This window comes from Phlebotomus papatasi, chromosome 3 (assembly GCF_024763615.1).
Source record: "Phlebotomus papatasi isolate M1 chromosome 3, Ppap_2.1, whole genome shotgun sequence".
Taxonomy (NCBI): Eukaryota; Metazoa; Arthropoda; class Insecta; order Diptera; family Psychodidae; genus Phlebotomus; species Phlebotomus papatasi.
This window is the reverse complement of record NC_077224.1, coordinates 63407601-63431609: the sequence shown is the minus strand read 5'-3', so window position 1 is coordinate 63431609 and position 24009 is coordinate 63407601. Positions and strand designations below refer to the sequence as shown.

Genomic DNA, 24009 nt, shown 5'->3' with positions numbered 1-24009 from the left:
CCAAGTTATCAAAGTTTTCCATTAACAGGAAATGTGTTAAGTTTCGAAACTATTCAACCGATTTTAATGATATTATAATATGTATGTTTGATACTTTTAATGAGTTATGGAAAGAGATATGACGAAAAAAAAATAGTAAATTTCACGAGGATTTTGATATGTTTTATTAAATCAGCGATAACGAATTTACACTTTAGATAAGAAAAAGCTATCGTACAAAAAAATAATTTTCCTAAAAAAAATACATTCCATGAAATGAAAACACGTTTATTTTAGGTCCGCAGACTGCTTAATGTTATCACTTCACTATTATCTACACAAAACTTAGCGTCGCGTAATTAATAATATTATAGGTGACACAGAAATTACTAAGATGAAGAAACAAACGTGAGGAATTTTCTTGGAAAACTGTATGGAAAGGTAGTGGAATTTTCCGTGGAATTATTTCTTGGATTTTCCCCAGGATTTTTTGTAGGAATTTTCCTACAAGAAAGGGGGCGTGTTTCGGTAAAATCCATAGGAAAACTTCTGGAATATTTCATGGAAAATTTCAGTGGAATCCGCGGACGTTTCACGTTTGATTTTCCATACAAAACTTCCATGGAAATTGACGTTAGATTTCCACTGTATGTTGTTCAAATTTTCCATAGAATGGCCATTTTTCATGGCCTATCCTAAGAAAAATTCCAGGGAAGACTGCGGAAATTTAGCGTCAAATTCCATGCAATGAGCGGAATTTGATGCTAAATTTCCAATGGAATTTCCACGGAAGTTTGCTATGGGGTATTTTCGCATCATTTACCGTTTACCGGTTCTCAACCGATTTAAAGCGATTTGTTAATCGCTCGAAAGATCCCTCAAAATAGTTTTAAGAGCAATAAAATTGATTTTCGGACGAAAATTACTTTTCGGTTTATAACCGGTTTACAACCGATTTATAAATCACTCAAAATATTTTCCAAAATTTAATTGAATTTTGTGTGAAAATTATCTGTCGGGTATGAACCGGTTCATAACCGATTGGAACCGGTTCTGACTTGTTAGAAATTCCAAGACCTTTCCATCGAGTCCAAATATGATATCATTCGGTTGCGAAATATGCTCTCTAGAGCTTTTTTTACATTAATTTTAAAAACCCATTCCTAGGCATAATTCAATGGTATTTTCCTGTAAGTACGAAATGTTTGCCTGGAGAATCTTACCTGTCTCAAATTCATCTGGGCTTTCCACTAATTTTCTCATAAGAAGAAGATTTTGCAAAGATGGGGTAAGTAAGATGTAGTCATTTGGAATCATTTCTAATTCGGCACTTTGAGATTTTTTTTAAGTTTTAGATGGCAAAAGTAAAAAGAAAACAACGAAGAAGTACTCTTTATTATTAAGTCTTGCACTTCTTCGTGGCTTTCTTTTTTTTCTTTGACCATCTGAAACAGTGAGAAAGTCTCAAAATTCCAAAATAGAATTAATTCCGAATTACCCCATTTTACCCTACAACATATCAGAAGATCTAATTTTGATCTTGAATAACACAACTCTTCCTTTTCTAAACTTAAAAAAAAAATAATAAAATTTAAATTTTTTTACGTGAATAATTATTTTTCTTCTTTATTTTGATATAATTAAATTTTTCTCAGTTAATAGACGTATCTTTGATTATATCAAGGTTGGAAAAAAATTAAGGAAACAGGAGAGATTAAGAAAAGAATCCTTACGCAAATTCCTTGCTAGGTGTAGAAATTCCAGCTGCTTCTTCATAGCCCAACTTCAGTTCGAGCTTCTTCTTTGAGTTTTCAGTACTTTTATCCTTATCACCCTTCTTCTTCTTGCCCTCCTTCTTCCTCTTGGTCTTCTCGCTATTTTGTTCATTGTCCCCCTGGGAGGATTCTCTGGTGAATCCTAGCAAATCGTGACTCTCATCATTTTTGTGACTCTTCTTTCGACTCTTTTTCTCTTTTTTGGCCTTCTTCGTGGCATTTGCGGATGTTTTATCATCATGTGAGACAAGCAAATTGGAAGTCTTTGATACTTTCTTCGTTTCTCTCTTCTTTTGAGTTTCATCTTCCTCCTTTACACTGGGCACTTCGAGATCAATGTCCAGGGCACGATGTGGATCATTGGGATCCATTGCTTTGTCATTTTCTTCAGCTTCAGACAAAGAAGCACCTTCTGGCATCTCAATTAGGGTATTTACCACGTGGAGTTGCTTCGGTTCCGCTAAAAATTTATAACACGGTCGTCACATAGAATAGAGCATAATGATATAAAAAATCTTATAACATTAGACAAAATTTGATGAAATTAAAGGCGCAGAAATAAAAACTAGTCAGTTTGATCCTATTTTTATGAATTAAGAACTTAACTAAAAATCAACGTAAACAAAAACGTTAAACGTTAACGGGAGGTAGACGCAACCGACGAAATATTGTACTATGACTGTTGATCCTGGAGAAGTTGTAGGGAGAAAACCCATCCTGACGAAGACTCTTCTAAGCTAACGGTACCAATCCCTGTTCAGCTGGGGTGGTAACTTTGAGGGGTGCTACAACGACGGCTAAGCTCGAGTTGCGATATCGCTATAGTTCCGCAAGATGGGGTTGTGTTTGCTCGACAAGTTATTCGTGGCCGTATTGGAATGGGCAATGGGGCTCAATCCCCGGGAGGCTAGCGATGATCCAACATGTTCTGGTATGGGGACTGTAACATTCGTGCTACAATATTAGCTGAGATTCTTTACAATCCATTACTTTAATCTTTTACATGATCAATGACGTAAAACGATTCAAAAGCTCCCGCTCACGAGTTCGTGGGAGTTCATTTCAAAAAATGACTCCCCCAACAGATAGAGAGCAATACAAGATGCGACCCAACGATCTCGGAATGAGCAGACACGAAGACCTTTCGGACGCCCCGCGCTCAATCAACCCCGCAAGATATACCGGTCGATCTGTCCATAACAGGCGACAAATAAACTCACCAGCCCGAGACTGAAGGTAGTCCAGTAATGCCTGTCCCAAAATCTTGGCTGCCCAAGATGAGACATGATCAAAGTGGCCAACGTCAAATACACAACCTTGCAAGGGAGTTAAATGCTCTATTATTATTATTATTATTAATCGTGTCGAGGCATAAAATTCACACATGTCTTGCCTAATAACGGGCTACGTCAATGGCATGCGGGGTTGCTAACATCAAGTCCCCTATCTCGCAAGAAGCAGGAGATAAAGGACAAACACACAAGTGTGGGGTAGTTTGAACCACTCCACAGCCACAAGTGACGTCATATCCACGCCTGTTGTCTCTCGATCGCGCTACGCCGCTCCACAAACGGTTGAGAGACTTCCACGTCGTCCAGTTTTGATCACCACCAGGAGGAAGGCTCTCCCTTAATTCGACAAAATCCGGTGGAAAGACTTCCTTCCACAGATTAAGTCTAGCCTCCTCCGGAGATTTGTCAAGTGGTTTCACAGAGTGGCAAAAGCTCTTGCGAGACTTCAGCCTTGCTCTTGGTTTTTTGTGACCGTGGAGAACATGCCTTGCTTCGGAAAGAACCTTGGATATCTCTCTACTGGAGATGATTTGCCTCCTCACCCGTGGTGGAACAATTCCTGCTCCGGGATAGAATTTCAATTCAATTTATTCTCTCACTATGCTTGATTGCGGCTGCCGACAAACTTCACTACCGATCTCATCAGGTAAACGGCAGAAACCACTGAATCACTGATGCCAACTGGAATACCTTTTAAAAACCCTGTTACAATACGAGCGGTATCATTGAAAGCAACGTCAACTTGCTTAGCGTGCGCGGATCTCTCTCATATTGTAGCTGCGTAGTCTGTTACGGAAAAAGATAGAGCAAGAGCAGACGTACGCATCAGTTTAGACTGAGCACCATACTGAGCGTTGACAAGTTTCCGCAGTAAATTATTTCGTGTTTTGACCTTGTTCTTAACATTACTGGAGTGGGTTTTGTACGTGAGATTTCGATCGAGAGTTACTGCAAGGTACTTAGGGGTGATATTGTGTTTCAGAAAGTTCCCTTCCCATCTTACATTGATTGATTTGTTTATTATCATCTCTGTTTTTTGTCCCATCCCCCATGCGGCCATCGCCGTCTTAGCGTCGATTCCAACTTTCAGGACGGAAACGATGGAAGTCCCTTCATTGGTTGTATATTTCTCGACCATACATAAGCACGTAGGTCACATTACATGGGAAGATGGGTATGCTCACAGAGAGAATTTAAAGAAAGCATATTCATAAAGGCTGTTTGGCTTCTTGTATAGCACGCAAAAGTTAATTTAATGGTGTGGATTGACATGAATTAAAACGGTTAAAACACTTGTTTATAGACACGGTATAAAACACTAAATATACGTCGACTTCAGCGAGTACATTCAAACGAATCTTTTCCCACTTCTGACGCAGATGGAAACAACTTACCTCTGTCTTAGAGGAATTTGGCATTAGTTGGTTCTCCTTGTAGAATTTGAAAAACTCTACAAGGTAGGTCTCACGCTGGGACTCCACGTCTTGAAACGTGTTTGCCTTAACAGCTAGAGCCAAATCATCTGCGTACAAATAGGCCTTGGATGGAGACGACAGTGGCTACCTTGTGGTAGGCCATTTTTTTGCAGTTTCTACCTGCTTTTCTGACCACGGAACTCAACAAAGGATCTGCGGTTCTCTAAAAGAGCCCCGATCATCTGTGTGAGTCCGCAGTCATTTGTGCGATTGTAGATCTTGGAAAGGAGAATTCTGTGGTTAACTGTGTCAGAGGCTGCCGAGAGGTCAACGAAGGCAACATCTGTCATTTTGCCTTCCTCGAAATCATCCTCAATAAATTGAGTGAGGTTCAAAACTTGACCGGAACTAGATTTTCCAGAACGGTATCCAGCTTGCTCTCTGATCAGCTTATCCTCTACGGCGGGTGCAATCCTTTTCAACAGATTTTGAAAAGGAATTTGAAACATTTTGAAGAGATGGTACAAAAGAGAGATAGGGCGGTAGCACCTCTGTGAGTAGGGCAAAGAATCGCGTCGAGTAAACTGTTCTTGTCGGTCGGAATGGATAAAATTGGCTCGATGCGATTCGGTAAAAAATCTCAGCTACCATAAGCTTATCTGGGATTATCACTGGTTTTCTTTCGCATATTAAAAATTTGTAAAACGAAAAGTATAAAAGATCGCCCTTTAAAAATTAAAAAAAGAAAATCTTACCTTCACTGTCGGATTCTGATGTTGAGTAGCTTATTTTATGCTTCGATTTGTGACTCTTCTTGCCACTTTTAGTCTTTTTCTTCGCTTTCTTATCCGATTTTTGTTCTTCCATCAAGTACTTGTCAGATCTCTTTGTGGCTGAAAAGTCCCCAAAAGAAATTATTAATCTGCTAGAATACCAAGCTTCTCAAGATAAAAAAAAAGAAATAAAACTTACAATGAACTGTAAGTGGTACGTCAAGTGCTATTTCTGCAATTGGGATATCATCACAGCCATCATTGCGCATCTTCATGGGCAAGGAATCCCTAATTGATCCCTTGAGATAGTGTGGATTGTTATTCTGCTCCATCTTCCTAGCCTCACGCATTTTTTCCAATTCCTCCCCAGTCGGCTCAACATACTTCTTCCTCTCAGCTCGTCCCTGGAGTTCTGCACTGGCCACAAATAAATCTCCCATCTCTTCTTCACCTTCAGACGATGGACTACTGAGTTCTGGCGGAGTATTTATCCATTTATGCAAATCCAAACCCTCAGGCAGTGGTACTTTCTTCTGTGCCTTGGGAGCCACTGGATTGAGATCTCCGGCAAAGAGTGTTGCAAAATCCCTAATCAATTGTTCAGCTGCTATTGGTGTTCCCATTGAAACATTCCCATTTTCTGGTCCTGGAATATCATCCAGAAGATCCCTCTCAGTCTCACCATCAACTGCCTTAAGTTCATCCCGTAGCATCTGAATCATAATCAGAGCTGAACTAGATCTCTCCTGAACTTCAATATTTCCCGAACTGACAAATGGTGTAACTTTATCCTCAAATAAATTGCACAATCGAACAATTTCCCGAGTATTTCCCTCTTCGAGAGCCTTTGTCAGCATCCTGGTCAAGAGTTTCAGGGAATTGTGAATGTAAACAGCTTGAATGTGATCAGGAAGTTGTCGTGGTTTCAACAGAGACTTGAGCGTATCTTCTGGATCCACCAAAAAACCACTAAATTCCCCAACAATCCATCCAGCAGCATAAAGCACCTCATTCATTGTCCCGCTGGATGCATCCCAGTGGGCAGCATTGGCAGGGAAGGTATTGAGTAAACTAGCCATTTCTGTCACAGCAAACTCCCGAACAGCCTGCACACGAATGGCCACATCCAGCAATTGTGTAGCAATAACACTACCATGCTTGGAATTAGCTTCCAGCTGAATCAATTCCACCAGAACCGTCAGATACCATTCGAAATTTGTGACGTACTGATAGGAACCCTGGGAGCAAATCTCAATAACTTTAAACAGTAACTCATCGCGATACGTTGATCCTTCGGCACGTTCCATATGCCCCAGCAGACGCTTAACAATCTCCATGAGATTCTTCTTGGACACCATCCCATACAAGAGATCCAAGGCACGAAGCCTAATTGACTCATCTTTGTCATCTAAGCAAGCCAAAATTAGATCCTTGTGTGCCTGAACACTCTTGGGATGCGTCTTGAGGATCTTAGACATGGCCAGCAAGCCTAAGTATTTTACTGGAAGTTTTGCAAATAAAAGAAAAATCATTGCATTATTGTGAAATGCAATGTATTTGCAATAGGGGAGGGTGCGGCAGTTTAATGACGGGGCAGTTTCAATTTTTGCATATTCTTCTTATCCCTTTGAAAGAAATGGGATAGAACCATTATGTTATTGAAGAGATAACTGAGATCCATATTCATAAAAATAATTAATTTCGTGACGCTTTGCGTTTGAATTCTGTAATTGATTTTATAAAACTGCATCAAAATGAAACTTTTTGTAATGTTTTATTTTCAACAATTTCTGAACTATTGCACTTATCTATCGAAGTAACATAATTGTATTAAATTACTAGTGGTTTTATGTTTATTATAAGGCATTTAGCGTTGAATGAAATCTAAGACGGTTCTGACAATTTTCATTTGAGTTTCGAAAGTGCGTAAGGGGCAGTTTCATGCAAGCACACTGAGAAGTTTCCAGTGTCTAACAATTTACTTTTTTAATTAAAATTAACTTAAAATGATCATTGAAAACGTTTTGTAGCTGTTTTGTCGATAAAGTTCGAAATTATGGAAAGTAGTATTTCCTAAAAGTTCATAATAAAAATTTAAAAAAAATAATCTTTCAGTGTTTTTTAAGTGCTTAAAAATCATGAATTTAATTGTTTTAATATATTTTCAGAATGTTTTCAGCAAGATATTGTAAATTTTTTTTAGTATTATAAAAATTAAAGACTTTAAAATACTATTATAAAACTGTTATACTGAAAAGGACATGTTCTAAAGCGATATAATGACCCAACAATGTACAGAATTAGCTTAGCACTACAAAAGACATTTCATTCGTATAAAAATTCAAAGAAAACTGCCCAATTAATGAGAAATAGGCTTGGAAATCTCTAGCGATAATTTATTTTCTCTGTATGATTAATTAATGTTAAAATTCTGTTATAATGACTCCAGCACACCTTTTAGATCAGGAAAATTTCATGAAGTCGAAATTCGAATCCCTTCCTTTCTCGAATGTTTTGCATATGACTGTCTCATTCTTTCGCATACTAAATTCGATTGAGCTAAATTGAATTTGGAGTGATGTTTAAAAGAAGAAGAAGAGTACAAGAGAATGAGATAGACATATTCAAAGCATGTGAGAAAGAAAGGAATTCGAATTTCGACTTCATGAAATTTTCCTGATCTAAAAGGTGTGCCGGAACCATAAAGTTCTTGTTTGATTATATTTTTAGGTTTTAGAGTCTTAGAAGATTTTAAAATAGTAATTTTAGTCAATTCTGGTATCGCAAGTTTCCTATAAACACGTTTTATTTTTCTCAAAAATTGCCTCATATTTATCTTGAAAGTGCCCCGCAATGGGGGACTTTCACACATTCTGCCTTTCAAGTGAAATGAATTTCTCCACAATAGACTAATGAAATTAAAGGGTTATTGTTACTATTTCTATTAACCCTAAACACAACTGTAATTCACAGAATATCCAAAGTTTTACTTCCGTTTATCATCTTTTTGCTAAATGGTCCCAAAATCCATTTTGCAATTTAGGGGTGAAACTGTCCCACCCTCTCCTATTGTTTTTTATTATATAAATTTGCAAAGCACAAGAATTTATTAAAGTTATTGTTTTTTTTTAGAAGAATGACAGTATTTTTCTTTACAATAGAATTATGGAATAATTTGGAATAGAATTATGCAAATTGTTTAAGAAAATCATTGTAATTTTTAAGTTATGGCAGCTTAATTATTTTGTCAGCATTATGCCTGTGGTACACCTTTTAAATCGGTAAAATTTCACAAAATCAAAATTCACATGCCTTTTTTCTCAAATGATTTGCATAAGATTGTCCCACTCTTCCCATCTCAAAATTGGACTGAACTAAATTTAATTTGGTGTGATGTTCAAAAGAAGAAGAATAACAGTGCGAAAGAGTGATAGACATATTCAAAGTTTTAAGAAAGAAAGGGATGTGAATTTTGACTTTATAAAATTTTCCTTCCGTCAAATAATTTCGTAAGATATCTTTAAGATTTCTGCAGAAAATATCTACACCTCTGCCGAAAATCTGCCGAGAAATCTGTAGATATTCCTACGAATTTTATTTAAGCTTGGGACAAAATTCGTCAGAAATTTTTGCAGATTTTCTGACGAATCCTAGTGCATACCCTGACGAATTTCTGTAGATATTTTGCCGATTTTCTGTAGATTTTTTTCTACATTCCAAACTTTCCAGATAGCTCCCGTCAAATCATTGCTCTACCTGCCGATTTTACTCGGAGGTTTTTTGAATTGTAACGGTATATTCTAGTATTACTTTCAGAGAAATTCTGTAGATTTTCGGCAGAATTTCTGCCTAGAAAATCTGTAGATTTTCGCCAGAAATTCCTCCGAAAATCTGCAGAATTTCTGCTTAGGAAATCTGCATAGTCTCCGTTGTCTCAACAAAAATATTGTTGATTTATCAAGAAACTGTAGAAGTTACAAAGAATGTGGTATGCTCTGCTTAACAAGCATTACCGATTAAACATTTTAAATAAATAAAAAAAATACGAGCAAAAATACTAATTTCTTAAAAATCGCCCATGGAATGATACAAAAACACGAAATTTAGGTCGACACTCTGCTTAAAGTTTTCACTTCACTATTCTCTACTTATAACACGGCGTCGTAGAATTCTTTATTTTATATAAACACGATATCACTAAAAAAACACTCTATTGAATTTTGCAAACAAAATTCAATGAAAAATATTCCGTCTTTTCAGGCACAGCTGTCTAGAAAGTCTGGAATGTAGAAAAAATCTACAGAAAATCGGCAAAATATCTACAGAAATTCGTCAGAGTATGAACCAGGATTCGTCAGAAAATCTGCAAAAAATTCTGACGAATTTTGTCCCAAGCTCAAATAAAATTCGTAGGAATATTTACAGATTTCTCGGCAAATTTTCGGCAGAGGTGTAAATATTTTCTGCAGAAATCTTAAAGATATCTGACGAAATTATTTGACGGGCCTAATGCCCAACGCACAATAATTTTTGTTTTGTAAACATGCTTTTGACATTTCAATGAAAGTGAATGAAATCTAGATCTCTAGTTATCTCGCTCTCTCTCATAGAAAATTTTAAAAACATGTTTACCGATTGAATTTTACTCAATCAAATTAAGTGTGCCAGCTCCATATAAAGATTAAAATTTATTGAAATTTAAATTTTCAATTTCAATTGACTTTTAGTGGTACTGGCCACTTTCCACTTTAAGATTAAGGAAATTTCATGAAATCGAAATTTATATTATTTTCTTTCTTACATTTTTTGCATATCCTACTCTTTTGTACCATTCTTCTTCTTTTGACCATCACGCCAAATTCAATTAGTTCAATTTAATTTTGAATGGGAAAAAGTGAGATAGATATATCCAAAATGTTTGAGAGAGATAAAGATGTGAATTTTAATTTCATGAAATTTTCCTGATCTAAAAGGTATATCAGAGACATTATGGCTCCGGTACACCTTTTAGATCAGGAAAATTTGATAAAGTCCAAATTTACATCCCTTTCTTAAAAGCTTGGCCTATGTCTATCCTATTCTTTCGCACTCTTCTTCTTCTTTTGAACATCACACCAAATTAAATTTAGTTCAATCCAATTTTGAGACCGAAATACTGTAATAGATTTATGCAAATGTTTTGTGAGAGAAAGCGACACGAATTTTGACTTCATGAAATCATATCGAGTTAAAAGGTGTGTCGAAGACAAAATTCTAATTCCTATTTTTATTTGACAGAAAATTTAGTTAAGTAAAAATTCAATCAATTTAATTTCCCTAATTTGAAAAGATATACCAATGTATTCAATAATCAAATTGATCAATAAATAATTTAGAATGATCAGTAAAATATTTAATTTATTCAGTAAAAAGCATAAATAAATAAACAAAAATAATTTTAAACTGAGAAGTCAAGATAATTGGCCAAAAGCTCCCAGCCATTCTTCCTCCGTCAAAAATTTTTAACTATTTTTGGATATTTGCAATTAATGATTCCAGAATTATTTATATATGTATCTGGCCAAATTTTCTATTTACTGATATTTTTTTTATCAAAACTTCAGCCAAAAAAAATTTGCACTTTGCACACTGAGAAAAAAAGAGGGTGCGATTAACTCTTTTTCCTCATAATTTTAACACTTTTTAGGTGTAAAAATATACCAACATTTTTTAATGTTAATTTTACACCTTTTTAAGGGTAAAAATAACATGAAAAAGGGTACCTTTAACCCCTAATACACCTAAAAAGGTTAATATTTACACCGATTTCGGATCAATACTGCAGGGTAAAATTAACATTTCGGGAATATTATTTTAACTTTTTCGGATTTCTTTCAGTGCATTTTCCCTAATGAATCTTCTAAAGAAAGAAAAATCAATTACTTACAATTTTGATCCGAGTCCTCAATGAGAATCCTTAACTTTTGGACACATAATTGAATGGAAGCACTGTGATTAGGCATTCCACTGCTTATGCTGATTAATACGGCAATTACTGTGTTTATGCATTCGTACAGAAGACTCATTGCCGACGTGCTATTGAGATAAGGATAAAATATTAGCATTGAAACAGATTTTTTTTTTTAATTTATTTAATAAATAAAACTGAGAGCAAGAAACTAAGCGATAAAATGGAATGATGCTTGCCTATGGATTAAATTCGTTAGAGGTTCTATCAACTTTTTACCAAGTCTCGGTTCTAAGGGTGTCAGAGCGCCAAACTGCAAATGCAATGAAAAAGAGAAAATTGTGCATGAATAATAAATACGCATTTAGCCATTCTAAAAAAAATGATTGAGCTACTGCGAAAATAAAATAATGGTCATTGGATAAATGATAGAAGACACCACCTCGATATGAGATCAATGAGTGGCTTTGTCAATCTTTTACCAATTGCCGGCTCAATCATTGTGAAACTGGAAAACTATGAATCATCATTGTAAGAGAAAAAAAAGAAACAACTGTTTTTTAAATAAACAAAGTCAATACTTACTAATTTAATAATTTTAATCAGCATCCAATTGTTTGTGGACGTGGTCATAAGTTTGAAGAAAATTGGTGCTAGTGAGAGATAATTCTTAGGATTCTTTCGTGCCAGCTCACAAATCACATTGACAGCAGCCGATTGAACCCCCGGATCTGGATCTTCGAGTTTCTCCTTGAGCTTGGGAAAGGCAGGCTTGAGAGCCTCTGGATACCTCAAAAACACTTTGTACATCATGAGGACGGCCTTCATGCGCAGGTAGGGCTTGGTGGAACTCATGAGTGTCATGATATCATTTGCCAGATCACGGGACAGATCGGCCGAAATAAAGCAACTAAGGCCACTGAGTGCTACTCCAGCATCGTACTGACTCTGGGAATTGAGATCCTTGCGCACCATATTTGTGGTGAGCATCAGAAGCTCACTATCCGGATGGAAACACTGACTTGCTGCTAAGTAACCAACTCTCTTGCAAGTGAATTTTGGCGAGCTCATCACTTCGATTATATTAAACCCAGCCCAGGAGATGTCGTAGCCCAACATTTGGATCTATTGAAAGATATTACGACATTCTAGTTTTTCTCTTTCGCATTTTTCTAAATTTATTTGGGTCAAGAAAATCTTGTGACTCTGGCATAGGGTAAGTGTGCCTAATTCCGGCCAGCTTGCAATTTCGGCCAACTTTTTTGTTCCTCTAATTTCCATGAACTTTTAGTTTTTACATACTCTAGAGATTATACAATGCAAAAGAATAACAAAAAATGTAGCTTCGACAAACGAGATGACGTGAAAAAGACATTGGAAGAATTCCTGAAGGGCAAGGAACTATGAGAATGAAAGTGGCCGAAATAGGGCACCAAAGCTATGTCTACATTTTTATTCATTTTAAAATGTATTAAGAATGATTTTGGAGTAAGTAAAGACAATAAACTGTCTACAAGGTTCTAAGCAACACTCCTTAAAAAGAAGTAATAAAAAAATCAATTTCTATTAAAGATATTACATTTCAAACTTGAGATTTTGGCGCTTGCATGCAACTATGCCGAAATTTGGCACACTTACCCTACCTTTTAGATCAGGAAAATGTCGTAAAATTGAAATTCACATCTTTTTCTTTCTCAAACATTTTGCATATAGTCATCTCATTCTTTTTAACTCAAAATTCGATTGCACCAAATTTACTTTGGTGTGATGTTTAAAAGAAGAAGAAGAGTGCGAAAGAGTAGGATAGTCTTATGCAAACAATAAGAGGAGGAAAAGGATGTGAATTTCGATTTCATAATTTTTTTTTATCTATAAGCGCCATAGTTTCGAATTTCAAATGTATTTGAATTGTAATTTTATCTAGATCAAAAACCGCATAAAATCGTATAATACCGTGCATATTAAAAACTAAATAGTCCAAATTAATTTTTATCAAAAGAGCTTTATTTTGGTCTTCTCGTAACCGATATTTTGATATTTCCTGACTTTCCTGACAATTTAAGTGACAATGGAATCACTAAATGCAATTCGAACATCTTACGAATGGATTGTAAGGACAGAATCACATTGACAGTAAAATGCTCACCGTATTTCGTTAATTTACGCATTTTCATTGCAATTCTTACGCAAATTTTGCATTACCGTATTACCTTATCTCATACTCGGTGGCACTAGGTGAAAATAATATAAGAAAATTGAAGAAGTAAAACAAAAATTCGATAAACGGTGAGCAAAAAAACTATAAGAGAAATTTATCGTTCAGTTTTTTTGCTCACCGTTTATCGAATTTTCGTTTGATTTCTTCAATTTTCTTATATTATTTTCACCTAGTGCCACCGAGTATGAGATAAGGTAATACGGTAATCGAGAATTTGCGTAAGAATTTCAATGAAAATGCGTAAATTAACGAAATACGGTGAGCATTTTACTGTCAAAGTGATTCTGCCCTAACTCCTATTTTTTTATAAAATTTCTTATGATTAGGAGAAACCGGGACACTACCGAACATAGGGTAAAATCGAAAATTGATTTTTTATTTCTAAACTACTTAGACTATGATGACCATTTCTTCAGTGGACAAGCATTCCTACACCTGACAGAATTATGCACAGAGAATTATGCAGTTTGCCTACTTTTGGGAGTCAATTTATGAAATCATTTTTGAAATACGCCTTAATTTATACTACTTCGTTATAAGCGTTGAAAACACTATGTACAATTTTTGAATATTATATCAATTTATTGAAAAACTCTGGTCAAAAAGTACCGCTTGTTGATGCATTTCTTTTAAAAATTTGGAATGTTTATTTATAAATAATTCGGAAGCCGTCAGAAGGTAAAAAGTACCGCTTGTTGATGCATTTCTTTTAAAAATTTGGAATGTTTATTTATAAATAATTCGGAAGCCGTCAGAAGGTAAAAAGTACCGCTTGTTGATGCATTTCTTTTAAAAATTTGGAATGTTTATTTATAAATAATTCGGAAGCCGTCAGAAGGTAATGAAATTATACAAATATTTTGTTGCGGAACCTGATCTTAGATCTAAAAGGTACAATAAGCTGCCCAAAAACAAAAAAAAAAACAGAAATTTTTATTTAGAATTTTTTTTTGATAAATGACAGGGAAATCTCATTAAAATTATTTTAAATTTATTGTGGTAGTTATAACAAACTATTTTTGAAAAGACAAGTCACCAAAGCTGAGACTTACTCAGGTGGTATTAATGCAGAGTTGAATAAATTATTATTATTATCATTAAAATTTTTCCATATAGTGAAAACATTTTACAAGATTTTTCCGAGATTGTTCACAAGATGTTTTCAAAGCCTGGCAAGTGAAATGTTTTTTTATTTAATATTTCAAAGGATCAAACTTATATTAGATATTTTTCCGTACATATATAATATATCTCACTTGAAGCGCATAAAATTTTGCACGTTTAAAGAGCTTCAAAAAACTTTTTGGTGATTAAAAAGGCTTTGCGAAGTGCTCGAATTCCCAAAAAGGAGCCTTATATTCGTTTTCGCAAGATTTTTGCATGCACATAAGATTAACGTCGATTTAAATTTGTCTATACATCAGCATAAAATCACTTCGGAATTGAAAATGATTCAAGATGGCATTTTTTTTAAATAAATTAAATCATTTTAAAAAAATGATAATTAAAAAAATCTAAATACAAATTAATTATTTGGCCAAATCGAATGAAAATTATGCCCTTTTGCCCTTAAATAATTCAGGATAGCGATTTAACCGGTGAAAGTTGTCTAAGGAAGAAACGTTCAGCTAGACTAACAACAAAATATATCCGAAAATCTTGAAAAAATGGGTAATTTTTGAGAAAAGTTAGACAAACATAATTTTTGATGGATTTCAGCGGGTTAGCCAACATTTGAAGAGGGAGAGGGGGGAAATAAAGAGATTAGCTTCAAGATTACGTCATTTTAGGGGGTCATCGAAGACCATAAGTCGATATCTCTTACCGTTTCAATTTTAGGCGAATTGAAATGCAAAAAAAACGGCAGAAAAAACGCGAAAAACAATATTTTTAAAATAGAGCTATTACTACCGTTACTTTTCCGATCCATCACCGATTGCGACCAATGCAGTCGGGTTTGAAATTTCACAATCTTTCAAAAAAAAAATCATAATTTTGGCGGATCCGTTGAAAATTTGGCCTTCCAAGGTGGTTGAACTATAATAATAATAATGCTGACACAACATTCCATGAAGGAACAAGGCCTTCCCGCAAGGGGATTTCCAGACATGCATTATTATTTTGTCTTGTACGCGATGAGGTTGTCAGCCCATGCCCGTGGAATCAAGTGCAGTGAAGCTCACTGGATGCAATCCGAACACCTTTAACGCCAGAAAAATTCCTGGTGACCTAAAGGGGATTCGAACCCGGGACACTTGCATCATAGAGCGAGTGCACTACCACTTGACTCATTTAGCATTGAACAGACTGGGCCATTGCTCTTTTAATCGATTTTCAAAGAAGCAATGGAGAAGTGTTATGACACCTTCATTTTTTTCGATTAGATAACTCACTGAGAACAGCGCCATCCAGTGTAAGTAAAATGTTCAAAGCGGGAAATATTTTCAGTTGTTCAATACAATGCAATTCACATTATTCACATGTATTTTATACTAAACTTTAATTTCACTAAGCCTAGACTCATTTTAAATGTATTTCAAAAGTTTTCACAAGAGTTTTATGAGTAAAATTTCCTTTGTTTTGATTTTTCCTGGCATCAGCTGATTTCGATGGTGGTCGATGAAAATTTCGAACAGTGAATTCAAATAGAGAATGTTAACGGACTATTGCCAAGAAAAGAGCAATTGACCGGGCAATTGCTTTTTGCTTTTTGTTCAAGGTATTTAAATTTGGCTAATTTTACTAAAATATCATTTTCTTTTTACATAATATTGTCTCAGAGAACGGAAAAAGATCAAATTGATGCAAAAATTGGTTTGATGCCGCAATTTTTTTAATATTTTTTCCACGTGTAAAAAAGCAATGAAGGAGTAAAAAAGCAATGACCATGTAAAAAAGCCCAGTCTGTTTATTGAATGACCACTTCGTATATTTTCGTTTGTCCGATAAATTATGATTTTGAGTGGCTGAACTACGACCTTAAGATGGAGATTTTTCGGATTGACTACCTCCAAAACATCCCAGCAACGAAAGTTCGCGATTTGTACAGTGTACGGCGTTAGCTAACATGTTAGCTAACGCCTTATGGGAATTTTACATTGGGTGACCCTCAAAGTTAGCTAACTATGTTCGCGATTTGTCACGAGGTGAATATTTTAGGTGGTGAATTTAGGGAATTTTGAATTCAACTGCCATTTTGAATTTGAAATCTAATCAACGTCTTTATTGAAACTACAAAAATTGGTTTAATTTATATTTATTAACAATTCTTTTACAAAAGAAATACAATTTCTACATCTTTCCCCAGCTGGAGAGCACCACATAAGCTGTCCAGTCCGTTCAGGCCTGCTCAGCTGGATTATTTCTGTAAAACGATACAAAATAAAACCTCTAATTCAAAGAAAAATCACTTGTAATTGCTTTTTCAACTCTACATATACTTATATAAATATAGGGGGCATTTATTTACCCTAAACTGTACTCTGGGGCCCCAAAAAGATTCTTCCGGAAGCGGTACAATATTTGCAAACATTTTTCATTTCTCACTCTGATGAATTATTATATTTTTTACTCAAACTACAATCAAACATTAATTCGAAGCCTCTCAATATAGTTCCGGACAGAAATATTTTTTGGGAGCCCCAAAATCAGAGGCGACGCCACCCCAGCGTCTGTTTTTTTTTGACAATTTTATTTCACTTTATTTCTTGAAAATACTTTGTAAGATACCAATTTTTCACTACTTTAATATATTATTTAGACTTACCTTAATAAATTCCTTGTAAAATCTAGCTGCAGATGCTAATAAAATCGCTGTAAATGCACTTTTTATGCGCACAACACTCGTGCGTCATAAATAATCCGCCATGACTGTTCAAATACGTGACAAACCGCGAACATAGTTAGCTAACTCTGAGGGTCACCCAATGTAAAATTCCCATAAGGCATTAGCTAACGTGTTAGCTAACGCCGTACACTGTACAAACCGCGAACTTTTGTGGTGAGTTCAGTAGCGTCACAGCAATTTGGTGGCCACCTCTCAGAACTAATAATAGTTTTTATGGTGACCACCAGACTCTGAATAAATTGGGAGGCCGCCACCGTCGCGTCTTTTCGAACCGCAAACTCTTTCGTTGCTGGGATACCCAGCTACGAAAGAGTTTGGGGTTCGAAAGGCCGTGACGGTGGCGGCCTCCCAAATTGTTCGGAGCATGGTGGTCACCATGAAAAATTAAAATTAGTTCTAAGAGGTGACCACCAAAACAGCTGTAGCGCTACTGTATCCTAAAACAAAGTTCCATGTTTGAACGCGGTATAACAAACCCCGTTCGAAATACCGTTCGTTTCAATGTAAATTTTTACGGCGTGAAACAGAGTAAACGAGGTTCGTAGTTCGCGTTCAGTTCGTAGTTGAGTATAATGGTGATTTTCAGTGAAAAATTTTTGTCAGTGAAAAAAGTGCTTTTCTTAGTGAATTTAACGTGAAATTTCGCAATATATATCGACTAAATCGTCAAGGTAAGTCTAAATAATATGTGAAAGTAATTTAAAAGTGTTTTTTCTGCAAAGTGTGTGAGAAAATTGAAATGAAATGGTTGTGTGGGAAAAAAATGATGTTTTGGTGGCGTCATCTCCGTTTTTGGGGTATTCAAGAAATATTTTTGCCCGGAAATGTAGTGAATAAACTCAAGTTGAAATAGTGATCGTAATGCATGTAATAATTATATGGTTGTACTAAGGATTTGTGGGGAAAATGTTCGTAAACGTTGTGATACACATTCAGTGCGGAAAAGACTGAGTGGGCCCCCATGCAGCAATTGGGGATTTAGAAAAATATTTCCTTTCACATAATTAAAACGCGTATTAGGATGAAAAGGGATTTATAATTTTTGTTACATTTAGATGCATTAAAAAAATCTGAATCATGCTCTGTGGCCCTCTCCGGAAGAGACTGCGTGAGCCCCCCCCCAAGTAGCTTTTAAATATTAATAAAAGTATTTCCTCTCCCACAAATAAAGCGTATATTCGATTCAAAAATTATTTCTTAATAGAAAATCTTATATTTAACTCTGGGTAATTTAAAAAGTAGTCTCTCAATGACTCAATCACAGTCTGTCCGGGAGCACCTTTTTGGGACTCCAAAATGCAGTTTTTAATTATACACGTATTTCCTCTATTACAGTGTGTATTAGTGTAGTATTAAGAGGGATTTTTGATTTGAAATTTTTATTGTATTTTAGGAATGATCAAAAAGAAGAAATTTTTTTTGTCTTATGCACAGTTTCACCGGAAGTGTCTTTTTAGGGTCCCAATCTGGTAATTGTGACAAATTAAACGTACAGTGCGACTCCAAGAGGTCAAACAATAATTTATTGCCCCTGACACTATCGGGGGCCGGAAAAAAACCAAAGTGGGGTAATTTCGAGAAAAGGGTCTATTATTTTATTTTCCATTAGATTATTGATATTTGCAATAACATAACAGAATACTTTAATAAAAAAAATAAAAGCGTAAGTTTTTAAATTAACTTGACTTTTTTTCTATAGACCGGTTGATAATTTTTATAACCGTTTATCATACACAGTTTTGATAGCATTAAAGTATTTTATAATTCCATATTTTATAATAATGTAATTCCAAGTAATTTTAATGTTCATATTGTTTTGATGTTAAATTTGTAAACCTGAAGAAGGGGACAAACATCCCCGAAACGTAGTGTGAAGCTATAGAAGGAATAAATTTTGATCCAGGTCATTATTAAATGTTATTAAATTTCTGTGTTGTTAAATTGTTTCATGTTATTAAATTTCCATATGTTTTTTAAAGTTTCAATAAGTTTAGGAAAAGTTACTTTATGGCATTTACAGCACTAGAGAAATTTTTGTCCATATTGAAATAATTTTCCTACGCTTGTGTAGGAAAAACTGTTTACTTAATTAACTTTTCAATATAGTCATAAAATTTTATAGTGTGTAGTGTAAAGGCCATTATGTAACTTAAAAAATTTTAATAAACTCATTTATAGAAAGTATAAGCATTAAGAGATTAGTGCCTATTTCCTTTAAAACGAAAAGATGTTTGCGTAATTAATAACTTCAAAACTTAAAAGATATTAATTTGTTAAAATCCCAACTACATTATAAAATTGCTAAGTCCATACATAAATCTTTTTGTGTTGACAATAATACTACATTAGTATACAAAAATCCTATTTTAACTACGTAAAGATAATAAAGACATATAATATTGTTTCTTTAACAATTAGAGAAAAGTTGATACCGTTGACACTATCGCAGTCAATTCGAGTTCAAATTGACAGAACCGGAGTTTGCAGAGTAAAACAAAGTAGCTGTTAACTCTGTTGGAGATTGACACTATTGGAGTCACACTGTATTTCCTTAACATCATTTGATGTGTTCTTAAAATGCTTTATATTTTGTATTTAATGATTTTCATGATTTTTTTCAACAATTATGACCAGTATTACGACTAACATGATGTCCACATTTGCCACCGGTGAGGCATCAGTCTGTGGTATGTATTTAATTTTATATAGCTCAAAAATTTAATTTTTTTTAAACAATTGCCCGTTTGTTACCCTATTGCATTATTATATTGAGTTCAATTTCTTTTTGTAATAATTTTCTTTTCACCATTTTTTTGTACAACACTTCTGTATTGAATCGACCATGTGAAATTGTTATACTGACGTTTACTTATTTCAAATCAAATCCTACAACTATTGTTAGAGTTTTTATAAACCTTGAAATTGATTTACAGAAGCTATAAGAAGTCTGGAAAGAACAGTGAATCAGGTCCAAAATTCGGTTGATGGATGGACTCAACAGGTCCAAGGTATGAATTAGTCATTCATATAATTAGTATGTTGTACTTAATCGCTTAATAAATAATATTGTTAATATAATAAATAGTAATAAAACATAATATTAATAACATAACAAATTAAAAACTAAAAAGAAGAGAGACGTATCGTGTAAAAAAGAAAAGAATAAATATATGAATAAATAAAAAATTTGAATAAATAAAATAATATTTATTCTAAAAGGGCTTTATTTTTTAATACTTTTTTCAGAACTGCGCTCTGAATTTACGGACATGAAGAAATCCTTTGATCGTAAGTATACTAATTAATTAAGTGAATGTCATAGCATTTCAAAATATTTTAAATATTTCTTACAGAAATGTGTGCCAAGCAAGGAAGAGTAAATGTGCAGCTTAACCTTTTAAATAAATATATTCATGGCACAAAACATTACTTTCCGCTAAAATCTATGGAAGAATTAACCGAATTGGAAGATAAAATAGAAAATCCTGGCATCAAAGCAGCGGTGGTATGTCTTCTTAATTTGTGAATAATATTTAAAGTTCAAGACTTGCATTATTTGATATTTTTAATAACCTCAATATTTCAAATTAAAACCTCTTTAAAGTTTGAATCATAGTCTGCAATTTTTCTCACTAAGATAAAGAAAGCCTAAAGATGAAGTCAAAAATTAAGTAACAATGTGAAATATTTGCTATTTTAAATTAAATGCTAGTGCCACTTAATCTATTCCAACATTGGATCAAAATGTTCAGTACAGTTTTAAATTTATATGCTAAAAAAAGTCAAATTGAGCTGTTGAAATGAAAATAATTTAATTTATTATTGCCAAAAAAAAGTAATTTAAAAAATTGCAGAATTTCATACATTAGATATTTAAAATTCTTTAACATTACATTTTTCAAAAGGAGACGGAGCTGCTGCGAATGGTGAAAAAAGGTGATGACAACTTCCTGTCTAAAATTGCTACTCCTGATTTGATAGCTCAGTTCAACGTGACAGGAAGAGGATCAAGGATAAATTTACTGGACTATCATATTTTTAAATACAGTTCAGGTATTTCTTTGAATTTAAAGTGTTGATTTTTTTTATTTTCATTACAATTATATAAAATTATTTCAGAGATAATGCAGCTGAACAGGAAGCAGCTCAGGGTCCATGTGGAACGCCAACAATCCATAATCCGATCCAGACAGAGGAGGGCAGCACAAAAGACTACATCGATCCCAACTCTGGAAGTTGCTCAGGAAGTCGTTCAGGAAGTGGTTGAGGAAGTGGTTCTGGAACCTGTACCTGCCGCACCTGCACTGCCTATCGCAAACACTACACTTTACGAGTTTCCGGCGGCCATTATACCTCCGTCAAGTTTTTCCAATGTATAAATCCCTTATCTAAATTTGTATAATCTCTTTTGATCTCTCTAAATTTTCAACTTTCACTGTCGAGTGCTCTTTTTTAGTTTTCTCTTTTTTTTTATTTTAATTTTTTTCATATCTCAGCACATATAAAAAATCACTTTTTAATCATTTAGCCCTGAGATAAATCCCTAATTTTAAAATCTTTAAGACATCGAATTTGGCAATAAGGGCAATAAGACACCGACATACATAAAAACGTGAATTAAAATTTAAAATTTAAATCAAATTCTTTAAAGACTGAAAATGAAGTTGTGATTTTAAAAAGTTAACTTAAATGTAATAGTATTTGTGAAATGTTAAGTGTTAACATGTTATTTATATATTTTTCAAAATAAATTTGAATTTAATATATTTATAGGATTTTATTACAAAAATAATCGTTGGAAATAGGCGGTTAGGTTTGAAATTCAAACTGGCAGTTAAGAATTCAAAAATCGCATATTCCCCACGTCAATTTTCCCCTCAACTGCGAACATCGATCCCCGTTCGACCTGTGTCACTCCATAAAGATTTACATTGAAGAGACCGCACTCTAGAACGCGTTTGTTAAACCATGTTCAAATAGCGAACTTTCGTTGCTGGGTATCCAAAAATGAACGAAATCGGCAGGGCCAATTTTTGCAGTAAAAAAAATACAACATGTTTTTGTTTGGGATAGGAGGGGTAGCGGATAATTTGGATAAGTTAGTTCAGTAGAGAATTTTGACTTGTGGGAGGGGGTCCTCGAAGATCGCAAGTTAATATCTCTCACCGTTTGGCAGCCAGGTCGGCGAGAAGTTGAAAATAAATTGGATTGTGGAAACCGGTGGAAACTGCTCTCTCTTGGAGTTCGAACAGTTCAAAAATTGAAGCATTGTACCTTTTTGAAAGCCATTGAATTTTCAATTTTTCGATCTGTCACATTGCCCCATATTCCCCTATATGGCTTTACGAGCGAGAATAATTTGATAATATTAAATTTGGGTCATGAGATTGTATTTCTTCAAATTATTGCCTTTTAGAATGAATTAAGAAGACTTTCTGGAGATTTTTTGTCTCTAAGAAAATGCTCAATCTTTCACTTTGAAGCTCTTATAATTAAATAAAACTTTCAGGTCACATATAAAAATCCTAAATATCATCTGCTGTATTCGTACTCCTCTTTATAAATATTTTTCAGTAATCAATAATATTCTTCGCCCGTAAATTCCATTTATTGCAAAAATTCTCACGAAAGGTCAATGAACTTAATACCATTTTATTATTAACACGGTCATGAGTTTTATGTTTGCTTTTTCAATATTTTTTTCTTGATCCCCAAGTCAATATGCTCCTTGTATTCCAACCGTGATATTTTCCTCATAAAGGGTACAGAAAGTATCCTTTTGTTCCCTAATCTAGGATATTATCAACTCTAAAGGGACAACTTACATATGTTAACTTGGAGACAGCATTGCATTTGACATTGATATTGTCCTGCCTCAATTCCAGTTTAATCTCCTCGATGCATTGGGCAATGTATTTGGCCTGAAAGGACGGGAAAATTGTTAGAAAATTGCATAAATCATTGTTCCAGCTGAATGACTTCTTTGACACATTTGGACATGTGTGAAGCCCCCAAATCCATCTGCCCCAGAGCTCTGCAATCAATAACCCGAGCTGCCCAAAATTGATAATCGATGGACAGAGAAGAGACAGACAGAATTGGGCTATTGACGAATGTAACATTACCTCATTATCTTTGTTGTTTCGAATCCCCCGGACCAAATCGGTCAGATTTTTATCAAACATTCGCTCAAAGTTTCCCTTCACTTTTTTCAGTGCCATTTTTCACAGCGTCTTTTTCACAATTTCCTGCACACTCACTACTTTCTCCACTGGCTGGACGTCTGCATGGGATGCTGCAGAAGGCTCTCCTTGAGGATTTAGCCCAGAATTTTCCAGGAGAATTGGGGTAATTTGATGAAAAACAGACAGTTTAGCACTGCTGCGATTTCGCGACCGAAGTAAACTGTCAAAGCAGCCACGTCAGAAAATTTTGTTTGTATTTTTTCTGATGGTAGAGGACATTTCCATGGAAATTTCAAAGACATTTCTTTATTTTTCTTTTATAATTTTTGTGTAATTTCTTCAAATAATTAAAGATATTTTTAATTTGTCATTCTTGAAATTGAGTATGTAATATTCTTGTGGAGAGTTAAAGTCACTCCAGAATCTCAGAAATATTTAAATTTTATTTGGACTCTCCGCAGAACTTTTTGGAATTGCCCGGCTGGCTATCTACTATGTACTGTGTATAATACTTAGTACGAAACTAAAACTAGTATGCCCATATAAAATACATAGTAGATTTTGTATGAAATGTCCCA

At 34.4% G+C, this 24009-nt stretch overlaps 2 protein-coding genes across 2 annotated transcripts; one reads left to right on the top strand and one right to left on the bottom strand.

The window, feature by feature from the left end:
* Positions 1–1575: 1575 nt before the first annotated feature.
* Positions 1576–23677, bottom strand: LOC129807154 (AP-3 complex subunit delta). The gene is made up of 8 exons (XM_055856236.1): positions 23372–23677; positions 23072–23167; positions 11767–12306; positions 11421–11494; positions 11161–11309; positions 5434–6735; positions 5217–5354; positions 1576–2214 (listed from the first exon to the last, which is right to left on the bottom strand). Exons 1-8 carry the CDS (start codon positions 23465–23467, stop codon positions 1709–1711), a joined length of 2901 nt encoding a protein of 966 aa, XP_055712211.1. The 5' UTR covers positions 23468–23677; the 3' UTR covers positions 1576–1708.
* Positions 20136–22766, top strand: LOC129807160 (uncharacterized). Its single transcript, XM_055856248.1, has 5 exons — positions 20136–20254; positions 20493–20534; positions 20600–20751; positions 21152–21299; positions 21366–22766. Exons 2-5 carry the CDS (start codon positions 20516–20518, stop codon positions 21623–21625), a joined length of 579 nt encoding a protein of 192 aa, XP_055712223.1. The 5' UTR covers positions 20136–20254; positions 20493–20515; the 3' UTR covers positions 21626–22766.
* Positions 23678–24009: the final 332 nt, after the last annotated feature.

Coding starts and splice junctions, on each gene's coding strand:
- LOC129807160 (XM_055856248.1), top strand. Junction 20,752..21,151: donor CTGGCATCAAAGCAGCGGTG/GTATGTCTTCTT, acceptor ATTTTTCAAAAG/GAGACGGAGCTGCTGCGAAT. Junction 21,300..21,365: donor TATTTTTAAATACAGTTCAG/GTATTTCTTTGA, acceptor AAATTATTTCAG/AGATAATGCAGCTGAACAGG.
- LOC129807154 (XM_055856236.1), bottom strand. CDS start 23,467: ATGGCACTGAAAAAAGTGAAGGGAAACTTTGAGCGAATGTTTGATAAA. Junction 11,495..11,766: donor TGATTAAAATTATTAAATTA/GTAAGTATTGAC, acceptor TTGCATTTGCAG/TTTGGCGCTCTGACACCCTT. Junction 2,215..5,216: donor ATCAGAATCCGACAGTGAAG/GTAAGATTTTCT, acceptor ATAAATTTTTAG/CGGAACCGAAGCAACTCCAC.